The sequence below is a fragment of the Perognathus longimembris genome, chromosome 28, assembly GCF_023159225.1.
Source record: "Perognathus longimembris pacificus isolate PPM17 chromosome 28, ASM2315922v1, whole genome shotgun sequence".
In the NCBI taxonomy this organism is placed as follows: Eukaryota; Metazoa; Chordata; class Mammalia; order Rodentia; family Heteromyidae; genus Perognathus; species Perognathus longimembris.
In genome coordinates this window covers 957,247-973,878 of record NC_063188.1, presented here as the reverse complement: position 1 = coordinate 973,878, position 16,632 = coordinate 957,247, and the positions used below count along the sequence as shown (strand labels likewise).

Sequence of the window (16,632 nt, the reverse complement as noted above, 5' to 3'; positions counted from 1 at the left end):
GTCCCAGTGACTGCTACGATAGCTTGGGGCCACTGAAGCCGCTGTGTGTATAGGTACCAGGCGTTGGAGAAAGCAAAGGAAATAAAGAGAAGAACAGCATATGGTGGATTTTCATCTGTTTCAGGTCTCATGTCTACAGACAGCATGGAAGAATTGTGGCAAAATGGAAGTGAGAGGTGGTGTGCACACACAGGTGTCTCACTGGGCTGGTAGTTACAGAACTGGAAAGTCTGAACTGTGAAGTGGCCCTCTATAAAGGGCTTGCTGGATGTCCTTGACTCCCAGGAGGGAGGGAACTGGCACGCTCAGCAGTAGCCCTCTTGGCAGCTTTAAGGTCCATCTGATGAAGTGTTAGTGTCCTTAGAGTCCAGACTCCACCTAAAGAGGCTCCAAGCCTGCCAGTCTATAGTGTGCCACTTGTGCCAGACCAGTACCCCGAGGCCCAGCAGTATGAGTGTGGTGCATGTGCGCAGGCGTGAGTTGACCAGGGTGAAGGGGCAGGAGCACACCATGGAGACAAACACCAAGAGAATGGTGGCCAATGTGAGGAGCAGGCTTACAAGTCTGAACAAAACCTTCAGGGGACAGCTTCGAAGCTTTGCTGTTATACCCACTTCGGTGACTTCCTGTAGACTTTCTAGCTTGGATATTCGGCCCTTGAAAGTCTCCATGACCTCCTGCAAGTGACAAACACAAAAGCTCACCAAAAATCAGAACAAAAGGGTGGCTACTTCACTGAGCTGCTGCAACAAGTATGGTTGAGCTGAATGTTTTAGGAGGGATATAGAGAATTCCCAATATATGCACAGCAGAGACAGAGCTCTGTAGAAGGCCATGCTGATTCAGCCATGGTTCCCCATTGCTATTTTGTGAGACTGAGGATTTACTTGGGACAAAACTAAGCAAAGACAGGGGTAGGAAAGAAGGGTGTGGAAGAGAGTGAGGGGTAGGAAGCTAGGTCCACAGGAGGGGTTTTCAGAAGCTCTCTCTGATCCAACAACTCAAGCATCACCGGCACACACACACCCCCATACCACCACCAGGGCTCATCAAGCCCTACTCCATGTCTGTGGTCACAGACTCTGATGTGAGGCCCAGGGATCATTCTCAAGGGTGAGAACCACAGCACTAAGTTTCCCAAAGCAGTTAATCTAGATGATGGGAAGTGGAGCTCACATGGATATGAAGGCTACACTGGACTTTAGAGCTGCTGCAAAGCAGCAGATTGCTACTGTGCCATCAGGAGGAACATAGTCAGACAGGACCTGGCTCTTAAATTAGTTTGGAGGCATCCAAACAGATTTGCCATTCCTACATTTTTCTCCTTGGCCCTTTCTCAAAGAGCTCTCCCCATGATGTTCTCACCCAGATTTCCTTGTCTCTTTCATACGACAGATAGGCCATTTTCTCTTCAGTACAGGCCAGGTTCTGTTTGAGGTGGTAAATCTCATCCAAGTGCACCTGCAAGTGGTCATTCACCTGTTCTTCCATCAGTGCTTGTCTTGGGAGCAAGAATAAAAGTCATAGTCTTTCAGTAGGTCCGTCAGAGATCAGGCTGGCAGTGAGCACACTGCGCCTAGATTTCACTTGGATTCCCTTACCTCCCTCTATGTGTGTGTGTGCCAGTACTGGAGCTTGAACTCAGGGTCTCATGTTGCTCTCTCAGCTTTGCTGCTCATGGCTGGCCCTCTGTCACATGACCCACAGCTCCACTTCTGGATTTTTGTTGGTGATTAATTAGAGATAAGAGTCTCATGGACTTTCATGCCCGAGTTTGTTTTGAACTATAATCCTCAGACCTCAGTCTCCTGATTATCTAGGATTATAAGTTTAGGCCACTGGCACCCAGCTTATCTCCCTCTTTTTTAAATCTTGGACTCCAGTCAAAGACAGCCCCCTCTTTCAGGTCTGCCTGGGGATACTCCAAACACACATCAGTCACATGTACATGAAACCCAGATTTATCTTACATACAGTTATTGTCTCTCTTTTTTTTTTTTTTTTTTTTTTTTTTTGGCCAGTCCTGGGGCTTGGACTCAGGGTCTGAGCACTGTCCCTGGCTTCTTTTTGCTCAAGGCTAGCACTGCCACCTGAGCCACAGCGCCACTTCTGGCCATTTTCTGTATATGTGGTGCTGGGGAATCGAACCAAGAGCTTCATGTATATGAGGCAAGCACTCTACCACTAGGCCATATTCCCAGCCCATATACAGTTATTCTCTAGTAACAGCTTTCCAAGCATTTCTATATATCAGAAGTTGTAAAAAATGAAAATCTAATCCAGGCACTGGTGGCTCGCATCTATAATCCTAGCTACTCAACAGGCTAAGATCTGAGGATTGATGTTCAAAGCCAGCCTAGGCAGAAAAGTCCATGAGACCCTTATCTTCAATTAACCAGAAAAAATGCCATAAATGGAGATGTGACTCAAATGGTAGAATGCCAGTCATGAGTAGAAAAGCCAAGTGAGAGCATGAGGCCCTGAGTTCAAGCCCCTAGGCTTGGAAGGAGGGAGGGAGGGAGGAAGCGGGGGAGCGGGGGAGGGATGGAGAGAGACAGAGACAGAGACAGGGACAGAGAGACAGAGACAGAGAGAAAGAGAAAGAGAATCAAAACTGTGTATGCTATCCTATTCCATGAATTTCCCTGGGCCAGTGTTTAGCATGCAATAGTTGCTCCATAAAACTGTTTTAATATAGGAATTGAGTCACAAAAGATAGTGTATATTTGTACTTATATGCACTGTCCATAGAGACAGAGAAGATGCGGAGGTGTCGGGGGTTGAGAGTAGCGGGAGTGACTTATTAATGGCTATGAGGTTTCCTTCGGGATGATAAAAATGTTGAGCAATTAGATTGTGGTAAATGTTGGGCAATTTTGTGAATATATTAGAAACCACTGAATGGTGTACTATAAATGGGTGAAATTCATGGTACATGAATTATATTTTAATAAAGCTGTTGTTTAAAGAAAATGGTTTCACAACTCAGTAAATTTAATGAAAACCAGTGAAATGTACTTAAAATGGTGCATTTTATAACATGCAAATTATATCTCAATGGGGATATTTTAAGACACAAGCAAAACACCACTAGCTGTTGTAAATATAAACATGGGAGTAGTAAAAGTACTCATGGGTTTTAAATGGTTCCTAACTGAAAAACTTTTTTGATGTTCCTCATCTGGGCACTATGATGGACAGGCCAAGGCTGCTAGAGAGGTGGCTTGCTTGGGGTTTGTCATTCATGGCATAGTAGAGTAAGATCTATACTGCAGTGGTGACTCTTCTCAGGGAGCTATGGAGCCTATAGAAAGGTAGGGCTGCCGTGCTGTAATGTCCAGGACAGCCACACTCTGGAGTAGACAAGGCATAAACAGCGGTATGCATGCACAGGTTAGAAGACAAATAAAGACCTCCACATGATCCAATTCCAAAGACTTGACTAGCATCCACATCAACAGATCCTTGAGGCAGCTAATACACTGCCTGCTCACTCATTGACTATCAATTCACCAAAAACCAGCTCCTAAAAGGACCATCACATATGAATCTACCTCATGGACCTGTGAAGATTAAGCTGACAAGAGGGCCCAGACTACCACTCACAAAGGGAGGAGTTGGTAGGATGCCTACCCCTCAACTAAAGTCCTCATTACTGTCAATTCCATTTACAAAAAAGAACTGAGCCGGGTGTGGTGATGCATTCTGGTAATTCCAGGACTAGAGAGAAATAGTGAGGTCCTGTCTCAAGAAAGAAGAAAGGAAAAAAGAAAAAAGAAAATAAAAAGGAAGATTTGGTTTTAAGAATATTCAAGATATTAACTATGTTCCAGTAGAGTTTGTTCTTTGTGAATATGAATAGATTCTATCTTGGTATATTTATAAGCATATATGAATACATTATTGAATATGGTGTTAATAAATAATATTTTCATAAAGATATTATTCTTTTTTTGCCAGTCCTGGGGCTTGGACTCAGGGCCTGAGCACTGTCCCTGGCTTCTTTTTGCTCAAGGCCAGCACTCTGCCACCTGAGCCAGAGCACCACTTCTGGCCTTTTCTGTGTATGTAGTGCTGAGGAATCAAACCCAGGCCTTCACGCATGGTAGGCAAGCACTCTACCACTAAGCCACATTCCCAGTCCCCATAAAGATATTCTTTCCATCTTCCTTCTCTCAGCCTTCTCCCTAATCTCCTTCCCTTCTGGCAGCACTATCCAAACCAAGACATAGTTGACTCCTCCCTCTATCTAGTTCCTACTGTCAAAAAGGCAAGTAGAGGGCTGGGGATATAGCCTAGCGGCAAGAGTGCCTGCCTCGGATACACGAGGCCCTAGGTTCCATTCCCCAGCACCACATATACAGAAAACGGCCAGAAGCGGCGCTGTGGCTCAAGTGGCAGAGTGCTAGCCTTGAGCGGGAAGAAGCCAGGGACAGTGCTCAGGCCCTGAGTCCAAGGCCCAGGACTGGCCAAAAAAAAAAAAAAAAAAAGGCAAGTAGACCAATCTGGAAAATGCACTTATGGAAATAAAATGATGATCATTCAACACCTCAAAATATTACAAAATTTCCTTCCTGGAGGTGTCACAATGTCAGCCTTCAAATTATACTACCAAACCATAGCAATGAAAGCAGCTTGGTACTGGCACAAAACAGACCTGAAGACCAATGAAACAAACCAGAAAACTCAGGAATGAAACCACACAGCTACAGCAAACTAATTTTTGATAAAGGAGTCAAAAATATACAACATAAAAAAGACAGCCTCTTCAACAAATAGTGCTGGGGAAACTGGGTATCAACCTGCATGAGACTGAAAACTAAACCTCTGTCTCTTACTCTGTACAAAAATCAACTCCAAGTGGATCAAAGAGCTCAAAGTTAAGACCTTAAATGTAAGAAAAACCATGAAGGTCATAGGTGCAGTAAATATTTTCTACATAGGACTCCAGTTGCCCAGAGGATAAGAGCAAGAACTGATGAGTGAGGCTATATCAAATTAAAGAGTTTCTGCACAACAAAAGAAACAATAGCCAGAACCAATAGACAAACTACACAATGGGGACAAATTCAACAGATAAAGTATTAATATATAGAGAATATACAGAGAACTCAAGAGCAAACAGCAATAGATAACAAATTAATAAGTGAGCAAACGAGTTGCATAGAGAGTTGTCAATAAAATACAAATTACTAATAGATACATGAAGAAATGTTCATCATCCTTAGCCATGAAGGAAATGCAAATCAAAACCTCACTAAGATTCTCACCTAAGTCCAATGCAGTCATCAAGAATTGCATGCAGGTGCCAATGGCTCACTCCTGTAATCCTAACTACTTAGGAGTCTGAGATCTGAGGATCACAGTTCAAAGCCAGCTTAGGCGGGAAAGTCTGTGAGACTCATATCCAATTAACCAGCAAAAAGCTGGAAGTAGAGCTATGGCTCTAGTGGCAGAGTGATAGCCTTGAGCAAAAAGCCAAGGGAGAGCACCCAGGACCTAATTCCAAGCCCCAGAACCAGCAGGAAAAAAAGAAAGAAAAATGGGTAGATTTGGTGTGTGTGTGTGTGTGTGTGTGTGTGTGTGTGTGTGTGTGTCTGTCTGTCTGTCTGTCCGTCTGTGTGTACAGGCGCACATAGGTGTGCATGCACCAGTCCTGGTCTTGAGCTGTTCAGGGCCTGGGTGCTGTCCCTGAGCTTTTGTGTTGTTGCTCAAAGCTAACACTTCACCACTTGAGCTATAGCTCCATTTCTGGGTTTTGGGTGGTTAAGTGGAGATATGAGTCTCTTGAACTTTCCTGCTCCAGCTGGCTCCGAACCACCATTCTCAGATCTCAGCCTCCTGAGTAGCTAGGATTACAGGTGCCAGTGACCAATGCCCAGAAGACTTTCCTTTTTAGTTATTGGATTCAGTGTTGTCTTTGAGGAAAAATAATACTGAGCCATGGCATAGTGGAGCAAAAACATCCACCAAAGGCAGTCATTTTTGGTCCTCATAGCTAGTGTCTGACTTTATGCACCAGTTCAGATAGGGTGGCAGTGTGACTTCAGTCCTGGCAAACCTTCCCAGCATGTGGGGACTAGGAGGCACTGCCTGCCTAATGTCAGCTGTTTGCCAGCCTCGCACTGCCACCTGGCTGCCTCCATGCTCCACTGAAGTGCTGAGACTGCCTGTCGGGGACCCTCCCTGGAGCTCCTGACTCTCCAAGCCTGAGTCCAATGTTGGCCCTCAACTACTCCCAGTCGTCAGAGCCAAGGCTAGAGAAGGGACTTGCCTCACCTGAATTTCCCCTCACGAAGGGATTCCAGTGATTCCTGCAGATCCCGCAGATACCTCTCCTTGAGGCTCTGGTAGGACACCTGTAGGCCAATGTGGGACGTGCTGATCTCTTTTAGATTTTCCTTCACTTTCTCCAACAACAGCTTTTGATGCTTGGCCACAGACTTAGCATCTGAGATTTTCCCCTGCTGCAAACCTGACAAGTGGTTCTTCAGAGAGAAGGCCTTGGAAAGGTCAGGCAGGCTGGCGAGCACGCCATCTTCCCCACCTACCTTGGATGTCTCAGAAGCTAAGGCCTTCACCCTGGGCTGTTGACAGGTCTTCAAGCTACTCTCCACCTTCAGCTCGGAACCCTTGAACCTGCAGCTCTCCAATTCTTGCAGTTGCTGGTGGCACTGGCGGAGCCTTTGCTCAATCTGGGCAATGGTGGCAGAAGCCCGTTGGTTCACCTTCTCAAAGGCCTGCCGGATGTACGGGGCCTGGTGCCGGTCAGCTTTGGACACCAGCTTGAGGTAGCTCATAGTGTTCACATCCCGACTGACTGTCTCCACTTTCAGCTGCTCTGAGAGGTAGAAGATGCGGAGCCTGACGCTTTCCTGTAAGTTATGGGCAAGTTCCCCATCTGAGATGCTGGCATGGCCACTGGGGCAGTCTTCCCTGGATGCCAAAGTCTTGGAAGAAGGCACATTGGGTGGAAGGGTTGACCTCCGGCTCTTCTGTTCTGCCTGCATTAGCCAACAGAACACATAAGGGTAGTGCTTTGTGAACTATAAATAATAGGAAATTTGGACATTCATGTTTTAGTTCATAAGAATCCTTACATGTGTGAGTAGATACTGATGTACCTAAGACTTGTTCATTCAACATGAGCCCAACACAGACTGAGGAGGTCAAATTCACCTTCTGATGCCCACTCCTTTCCAGTGCCTAAAACTCCTTATTTCCTAGGTGTACCTTACTCTGACCATAAGATGACTGGAATCCTCCATAACCATCTGCCCCACCCATTCTTACACCTCTTCTCCTATTTTGCCTTTCAAGAAACTACCAATTACAGGTCTCATTTAGAAAGAACTAGTCTTGTAAAGCATGAATAAAACCATTCTCATTAAACCATATGACGTCTGTATTATTACTCTCAGGGGAATAAGAGAGTCAGGAAAAGATTTGCGTCTGTTTTTTGTGACCCTCTAGCACACACATTATTTCCTGAGCCTCACAAGCCGAACACAGTCCTTTCTTTCACAGTGGGGATAGTTGGGGGTAGAAAATTCTTTTTTTATTATGCGTAATTTTATTTAGTATGTACTTATAAGGTTAAAAACATATTGCTAGGGATTGAGGATGTTAGCTCAATGGTAGAGTGCTTGACAAGTAGGCATGAGGCTCTGATAGAATTCTCAGCTTCACTAACATGTGTAAATGCATGCATGTGTGTATATATATACACATATACATATGTATATATGCACATGTATACATGGATATACTTACACATGTGTGTATATATATATATTTACTTATTTAAAATTTTTATCATGAGATTTCTTTTTGCTGGTCCTGGGGCTTGGACTCAGGGCCTGCGCACTGTCTCTGGCTTCTTTTTGCTCAAGGCTAGCACTCTACCACTTGAGCCACTGCGCCACTTCTAGCTTTTTGTTTATGTGCTGTTAAGGAATTGAACCCAGGGCCTTATGCATGCAAGGTAAGTGCTCTACCGCTAAGATATAGTCCCAGCCCCAGAATATTTTCTTTTTTGGCCAATCCTGGGGCTTGGACTCAGGGCCTGAGCACTGTCCCTGGCTTCTTTTTGCTCAAGGCTAGCACTCTGCCACTTGAGCCACAGTGCCCCCTCTGGCCATTTTCTGTATATGTGGTGCTGGGGAATTGAACCCAGGGCCTCATGTATAGGAGGCGAGCACTCCTGCCACTAGGCCATATCCCCAGCCCCCAGAATATTTTCTTAAAGTAGGCAGAAATAGCACAATGGATCAGGGGTGGAAAATTCTATTATAGCATAAAAGAGTTTCTCCCATGTTGAAGACTAATACTGCCTAAAGCCCCCTTCAAATTCTGCCTCTACCACTCTGAGATCTTGAGCAAGTTAACAAATCATTCTGGGGCATGATTTTCTCACTTGTGAAAGAAAGATGATATAAACAGCAGCATATCTAGAACCCAGGGTAGAAGGTGGGGAGTTACTCTGAAACTATACAAGCCTTCGCCATAGTTTACCATGTGAAAGTGCTCTCCCAGTGGCAAGTCCAGAAATGATTATACCGTAGCAGAGAGCTTAGTTCTGTGTATATTATTATCTGTAAATTACACATTAATTTAGAAAGCACAGTGTAATGTCAGTAACAGAGCCAAAAGACAGGCAAAACTCAGACTAAATGTTAGCAATGAGAGAAAAATTCAGTTACTAGGGCTGTAAGAGGAAAGTGGTACAGCCCCTATGGAAAAAATAATTGGGTAGTAACATGAATTAAAAGGCATGCATACCAGCAATTGCATTTATAGACAATGTCTCCTGGAGACAAGTATGGTGATGTTTCCAGTAATTAACTACTTTGAATAATCCACCTGCTCATCAAGAGTAGAATGTATAATTAAATTTTTAAATATCCAACAATATACTCCTATATATCACAGGAAATGCACTAGAGCCTTGAGAAACATGAATGAATCTCACAGGCATAATATTGAACCCAAGAACCCAAATAGAAAAATCCCTACCATATATAATTCTACCTGTATGAATTTCACAAGCAAACAAAAGCAATATTGTATAGGAATGCCTACAGAGATGACAGAACTATGAAGAGAAAGCATAAACATAGTAGTGTAAATGTTGGGAAGGATGTGATTGGGAGGGGATAAATAGAGTTGGGGTGCATGGCATGAGTAGTAGTTAAAAATGTATTGCACCAGGAATCGGTGGCTCATGCCTATAATCCTAGCTACTCAAGAGGCTAAGATCTAAGCTAGACCACATAGGAAAGTCCATGAGACTCATATCTTCAATTAGTCACCAAAAAGCCACAAATCGAACTATGGGTCAAGTGGTGGAACACTAGCCTTGAGAAAAAAAAAGCACAGGAATAACATCTAGGCCCTGAGTTTAAGGCTCAAAAGGAGCATGCATGCGCGTGCGCGTGTGCGCGCGCACACACACACAGCTGTTCTACCATTTTCTCTCTCTTCTTTGTGCTTGTACTGGTGCTTGAACTTGGGGCATCAAGCTCTCACTTGGCCTTTTCTCTAAAAAATAGTTTTTTGCTTATTAAATGGAGATAAAAGTCTCTTGGACTTTCAGACCATGGTTCTCCGATCTTATCCTCCTGAGTAGCTAGGTATGAGCCACCTACACTTATCTGTCTTCTTTTATATACATATGGTTGATTTCACAATCTTTAAAAAGTTTCTAAATAATTGAACATTTAGAATGTAACAGAAGATTTGATATGCCTGCAGAGAGTATTGGTAAACTGTAAATGGAGCTAATAAGTATGTAGAGTGCAACACAGATAAACAAATAGAAAATCTGAAAAGTATCATAGAGAAGTGTGAGAATATTTCACTAAAATCTTATCACATGCCAGAGAGAACAAAGCAGTGACAATATTTGAAGAGATTTATTCCCTAAAAACTTTCCAGAACTAACAAATACACACAAAAAACCAAGAAGCATAATAAACCCAAAGTAAGAAAAACAGAGGTCAATCCATACCTAAACAAAAACATGATCAAAATCTATCAGAGGATAAAGACTGATTACCTTTAAGACCATAACTTCTAGATTGAAAAATGACTTCTGAATAACATCAATGAAATCCAGAATCCAGTTCACTAGTATCTTCAATAGGCAGAGAGGAAAACTGTTGGAAAGAAAACATTCAAAGAGTCATAAGTAGAATGTCTTAGACTGTCCAGCAACAGCATGAGGAGCCAGTTGATGATTAAATAATATACTTTGGAAATTCTTTTCTATTTGAAATTCTGAGGTAAAAATTAGTTTCAACCAAGAATTTTATATTCAAGGTATCCAAGCCAGCAATGGTAAGTCTAGGATCTTTTCTTTGTCTTTTCTTTTTATTTCTGTTCTCTCTTCAGTTTGTTTTTTGTAGTGCCGGGGATAAAATCCAAAACCTCAGACTTATATCCTACTGAAAGAACATAAATATCTTTTCTACATTCAGCACACACACACACACACACACACACACACACACACACACACAACTAACCAGTGAAGTCGTGTGCCAAGGGCTTATGGCTGCAATCCTAGCTACTCAGGAGGCTGAGATCTGAGGATGGCAGTCTAAAGCCACACTGGGCAGGTAAGTCTATGAGACTCTTATCTCCAATTAACTACCATAAAGCTAGAAGAACTGTAGCTTAAGTAGTAGGGCACTAGTTTTGAGCTAAAAAGCTAAGAGATGTTGCCCAGTTCCTGAGTTCAAGCCCTAATATTGGCACACCCAAAATAATCAATGAAATATAGGGCTAGAGGCATGGCTCAGCAGTATCTTACCAACCTTACTAGTTTGAGGCTCAGGGTTCAAGCCTCAATACTGCATAAAGAAAAATACAGTGCTCACATACACCTTTGAAAAAGTAAAAGCTTTTGCAGTGCTAGAGTTTGACACTGGGGATTGGTCCTTGCTGTTAAGTGCTGTTAAGTGCTCCTCCCCTTAGCTAAAACTAAACAATTTCTTAAATAGAAAGTTGTAAATATGGAAAATAAAAATGTGGTTATGAAATGGGGGAGTAAGGGTGAACAAATTCAGCAGTTGTACTCACTAGACACTATGTTGAAAATAAACTATACAACTTGTGGGTGGGGATGGGGAATGGGGGAAACTGGGAGAGGTTGAGGGAAGGGGTGACATTGTACAAAAAGAAATGTACTCATTACTTGACTTATGTAACTGTGACCCCCTTTATAATAATAAAAATTTTTAAAGAAATTTGCATGAAAAGATTAGTATTTATTAAAGTGAAAAGTTAGAAAAACAAATCACAATGTGTGCTCAAAAAATGCACAAGTAGCCAGTTATAAGTGGCTCATGCCTGTAATCCTAGCTACTCAGGAGGGTGAGATGTGAGGATTCCAGTTCAAAGTCAGCCCAGGCAGGAAAGTCCATGAAACCCTTATCTCCAATTAAGTACCAAAAGGTGTGAAAATGGCACGGTGGCTCAAAGTGGAAGAGTAGTAGTAGACTTGAGCACAAAAGCACAGGTCCTGAGTTCAACACCAGTATAGTACGTATGTGCACAGATGTGCATGTGCACATGCACTTGCACATACACACACCACTATGTGGAAAATGACATGTAACTTGTAGGTAGAGATGGGTAGGGGGGCCTGGGGAAAGTCAAGGAAGGAGTGATATTGTCCAGAAAAGTAAATGTACTCGTTATCTGAATTATGTAATGGCAATTTCTCTGTATAGCATCTTAATAATAGCAATAAAATTATATTTTAAAAGAATGTAAAAAATACACAATTGTGACAAGGTGATCAACTATAAGTCAGTGCATCAATTAAATACTATTTTCTCATCCATGGGAATGCCAAAAATGAAAAAGACAAAACAAAAAATGATGATGATGTAGAGAAATGAGCACTCACGTATTTTGCAAGTAGAGGATTACAAAGCTTCAAGACTTGTTGGACCACCAAGCAGCATCTACTGAAAATTTAAATACATGCACTAATTAATCCAGTAAGAATGTGGGAGCCTAATGGTATTTAGGTGATACCTTGGGGTTCTTACGCAGGATTTCAGCATTTTTTAACTGGGAATTTGTAAGTATTCGGACTTGGGTACAGCAGTGAGATGTACCTGATTCAGAGAGGGCCATGTCAAAGACAATGGGAAGAGTTCTTAGAGACCAACATTAGGGTCTTTGAGAGAGGAATAGCCTGGAATACATTCCCGACAGAAACTACCCATCCTGCAGTTACAGGGAGCTTACTGCAGTGAGCCTTCTGGTCAAAGGACAGGTTGACGGGGTGGGGGTGGGGGTAATGCCTCATCAGCAGTTACACAGGCTCTACAGAATGTTTTCAAAAAGCGAATGGGAGACTGGGAATGTGGCTTAGTGGTAGAGTGCTTGCCTAGCATGCACGGAGCCCTGGGTTCCATTCCTCAGCACCACATAAACAGAAGGAAAAAAAAAAAGAAGAAAAGAAAAAGAAAATGGCTCTGAAATGACATGGCGCCACCAAGTGCAGAGCATCCATGAGAAAACTTGCTGATAAACCTGACCGAAACGGAACCGCAGTGTGGGTGAGAGGTGGCCAGCGGCAAAGTCAGCATTTTCCAGGGTGCCGAGTACGATGGCTCCTGCTTGTGACCGCAGCACTGAGGAGGCTGCAGCAGGAGAATCGTGAGGTAAAACTCAACCTCAGCTATAAGGTGAGGGAGACCTTGCCCAAAAAAACCCAACCCGCTCCCACTGTACTTTCTAATGCGGTGCTAAACTGTGCATATCCATGTTACCCATCACAAGTAAAGTGTGATTTCCCTTTTACAACCACAGCTTGTCCAGACACTATCCCCATCGTTACAGAAGATATTTTGTTGCCCTGGGAAAAGTGTCTGCACAAGGAATGCCACTAGGATTTATAGCTCAAGAATAGATACAGAGAGACACAATTGGTCTGTATAATGTTGAATGTTCCAATGACGAATGTGCAAACAATGGACTACATCAGAAACGCACAGATACCGGTGTGTAGTGGAGTGATAGGCAGCAAGGCAGATTACGGCACAGGGATGGGCATGAGGTCGTTGCGACAGCCGTCTCTTCGCGGAGGGATACGCATGAGGTCGTTACGACAGCCGTCTGTCGGGTATACACGCCTGAGGAAGTTGAGATGGACGTCTTCCGGCGGATGTAGGCATACAGTGGAGGCCATAGTTGAGGTGGGCGTTTGCCGGATGTGGGTATACAGCGGAGGCCTTGCCATGTGGTAGTTGAACCGGACTTTTTCCGGATGTTGGTGGGAGGCGGAGGGACACGTGTGAAGTAGTAAGAAAAACATGCAACTGAGTCAATAGGCGAGCATCAAGGAGCCATACTCGCGAGGCATATTCTCGCGGAGGGATCTCCTGTGCCAGGGGCGGGGCTTAGTCACAACGTGTCTGAGGAGCATACCCCGCCATATTTGAGCTGCGAGCACCTCAGCGGTCAGACGCAATTATGTCGGATTCTGAGACAAGCTCGGAGATACTTGAGGTGTTTGAGGATGTCGTTGAGGAGCTAGAAGTCGGGCCCGATGAGACGACAGTGCAGGTGCTGCGGGACCTGGCCAACCGCCTGCGCATTCATTTCATCAAGGCTACATGTGCTTCAAGCTCAGGGTAAGGACCCGCCATTGAGGGCCGCGTTGTTCTGTTTTTCGGGCCAAGTAGACACGAGTCTGAAAGGAGTGGGAGGTGGTTACCAGGATAGGCCGTTGAGGCACAGTTTCTATCGGTTGGGATCCGTCAGGGCCCATCGAGGCGCTGTTTCTGTCGTAGGAGTCCAACAAGGCGCGGGTTCTATCCGTCAGGGCCCATTGAGTTGCCATTTCTATGGGTCAGGGTCCGTTGAGGCGCACTTTTTGTCTGTCAGGTCCGTCGGGTTCCATTGAGGCACCATTTCTCTCAGGGCACATCAAGGCACGATTTGTATCAGTAGGGGTCCTTTGAGACGCCATTTCTAAATTCCCGTGGGAGACCTGCTTCCACCGCCAGTCCCCGACAAGGCATTATTGTTTTTACCCAATACATCCAAACGTCTGCGTGCCTAGGCACCTGCGTCTGGCCAAGTCTCCAGTACAGTTGTGGAGGTGACCGGGCCTCATCCAGTTGTTTTTTTAACCCTCTTAGATGGGCAGGCCACAGTTGCATTTTGGCGCCAGCGCAGAGTGGTTTTTCTTGTGTAAGCACTTGCAGAGGCCATACGCGATGAGTTTAATATTTTGTTGAGCCAAATGCCGGTGGCTCATGCCTATAATCCCAGCTATTCAGGACACTGAAGATCACGGTTCAAAGCCATCCCGGGCTGGAAAGTCTGTGAGACGCTTATCTCCAATTGATCACCAGGAAACCGGAAGTGAAGCTGTGGCTCATGGTAGAGCACCATCCTTAAGCTGAAGACCTCAAGGACCATACCCACGCCCCGAGTTCAACCCCCATACTGATATACATACACAATAGTTTGTTGAGAATTATGTATTTAGTTTGTTTCCCAGTCTGGGATCTTGAACTCAGGGCCAGGGCACTGTCCTGAGCTACTTTAGCTCAAAGCTAGCACTCTACCACTTGAGCCACAGCGCCACTTCTGGTCTTTTCTATGTGGTGCTGAGGAATTCAATCTAGGGCTTCATGCATGCTAGGCAAGCACTCTACCACCAAGCCACATTCCCAAGCCCCTGTTGAGAATTTCTTGCATCAATATTATTAAAGAATACTAGTTCCTAGTGGGGAATTGTTGTTGTTTGGGATTCCCACTCCCTCCCTCAGAACTCAAGCTCTGCCTTGCACTTGACTGTGGCAGGTGCTTTACCACTCGAGCCACATCCTAACCCTTAAAGTTATTTTCTCCAATGAGGTCTCCTGCATTTGTCCTGGCCAGCCTCAGGCCACACGCCCACCTCCTATGACTGGTAGTACTATTATTTCACTGAAGTACTTGAAACTAAGAAGTCTGCCTTGGAACCCAAGTTCTTAGAAGTTATTTGTTTTCGTTGTTGTTTTTTAAAATTATTTCTCCAGTGTCCTTCAATTATATGTGTTTGGTAGCTCATGCCTGTAATCTTAGCTATTTTGGAAGCTGAGATCTGAGGATTACAATTCAAAGCCAGCCAAAAACTCATAAGTGGAACCGTGACTTAAGTAGTCACCAGCCTTGAGCTTGAAAAGGCCAGGGGAGAGTGCAGAGCCTTGAGTTCAATCCTCTAGTACTGGCACACACATAAATTATATGTCTGCCTTTCTACTGGTAAATTTCTTTTCTTTCTTTTTATTTTTTGGCCAGACCTGGAGCTTGACTCACGGCCCAAGCACTTCTTTTTGCTCAAGGCCGGCACTCTACCACCTGAGCCACAGTGCCACTTCTGGCCATTTTCTATATATGTGGTGCTGGGGAATTGAACCCAGGGCTTCATGTATAGGAGGCAGGCACTCTTACCACTAGGTCATATTCCCAGCCCCTGGTAACTTGATTTTCTTAGGTTTTCTGTTTTTAGGACTTATCCAGTTCTTTTGCTTAACTAGTTTGCAGGCATGCAGTTTGCAGTACTCAAAGAATATTTTTCACTTTTGTAGAATTGGTAGTAATATTCCTCTTTTTGTTGCTGATAATGAAGTTTGAACTCAGGGGCTTTCACTTGTTAGGCAAGTATTCTAGTGTGCTATCCCTCAGTTATATTTACTTTTCAGCTTTATTTTTTCAAGTATGTTATTTTGCACTGATGTGCTCAGATCTGTCTGCCTCCTTCATAGCTACGATTACAAGTGTGCACCCCCATGCCCAGCTGGGTTGTCTTGTTTTGACAGCACTGGTGTTTGAACTCAGATCCTTGTGTTTGATAGGTAGGCTCTCCACTGCTTGAGCCACGTTCACTTCAAGCACTCTTTTCTCTAGTTTTTTTTTTTTAAATAGGATCTTATTTTTTGTCTTGACTATCTTGAATGCTGACCTAGAACTGTGCTCTTCCTATTTCTACCTCCCAAGTAGACTTGATTACAACCTTTGCCACAATGCTTAGCTCCATTTTCATTTTCTGAGTTTATTTTAGTCTTTTCTCCATGTTTCTTAGTCTTTCTAGCTAAATTTTTTTTCAAAGAATCAACTTTTGGACCTGAGGATGTTATTCAGCAGTAATTTTGTCTTAAATGCCCTAATTTTGATCCCCAAAATAGCAACCAAAACAAAAACACCCATTTTTTTTCATTTTGACTATTTTTCTCCAATGTCTTCCTATTGTTTTATTTCTGCTGTAATCGTAACAACTTTTTTTTTTACTTCTGCTAGCTTTGGGAATAGTTCTTTTTTAGTTCCTTAAGCCATAATGTTAAATGATTGATTTGAACCTTTTTTTCGTTGCCAGTCCTAGGGCTTGGATTCAGGGCCTGTCTCCTGCCTTCCTTTTGCTCAAGACTAGCACTCTACCACTTGAGCCACAGTACCACTTGCAGCTTTTTCTGTGTGTGTAGTGCTGAGGAATCGAACCCAGGGCTTCATGCATACTAGGCAAGTATTTCATCACTAAGCCACATTCCCAGCTCAATTTGAAAATTTTTAATGTTTGAAAATGTAGCCAGGGGCTGGGAGTGTGCCTTAGTGGTAGAGCGC

The 16,632-nt window shown here is 43.8% G+C and overlaps 2 protein-coding genes across 2 annotated transcripts in view; one reads left to right on the top strand and one right to left on the bottom strand.

The window, feature by feature from the left end:
- Nucleotides 1–329: 329 nt before the first annotated feature.
- Tex28 (testis expressed 28) lies at nt 330–7,010 on the bottom strand. The gene is made up of 3 exons (XM_048336659.1): nt 6,280–7,010; nt 1,366–1,501; nt 330–677 (listed from the first exon to the last, which is right to left on the bottom strand). Exons 1-3 carry the CDS (start codon nt 7,008–7,010, stop codon nt 330–332), a joined length of 1,215 nt encoding a protein of 404 aa, XP_048192616.1.
- A 6,556-nt stretch (nt 7,011–13,566) lies between these two features.
- The window catches only part of Tktl1 (transketolase like 1), a 28,171-nt gene continuing 25,105 nt past the window's right edge, over nt 13,567–16,632 (top strand). The window contains exon 1 of the mRNA XM_048336658.1: nt 13,567–13,652. The gene's annotated coding sequence lies outside the window, so the exon portion shown is untranslated. The remainder of the gene's footprint in view (nt 13,653–16,632) is intronic.

Bases quoted from the DNA above. Each gene is read 5' to 3' on its own strand.
- Tex28 (XM_048336659.1), bottom strand. From the start codon at position 7,010: ATGCAGGCAGAACAGAAGAGCCGGAGGTCAACCCTTCCACCCAATGTG. The intron at 1,502-6,279 runs GTGAGGCAAGTC...CTTGCTCCCAAG, and splicing joins CTTCGTGAGGGGAAATTCAG to ACAAGCACTGATGGAAGAAC. The intron at 678-1,365 runs GTGAGAACATCA...TGTCACTTGCAG, and splicing joins AAAGAGACAAGGAAATCTGG to GAGGTCATGGAGACTTTCAA.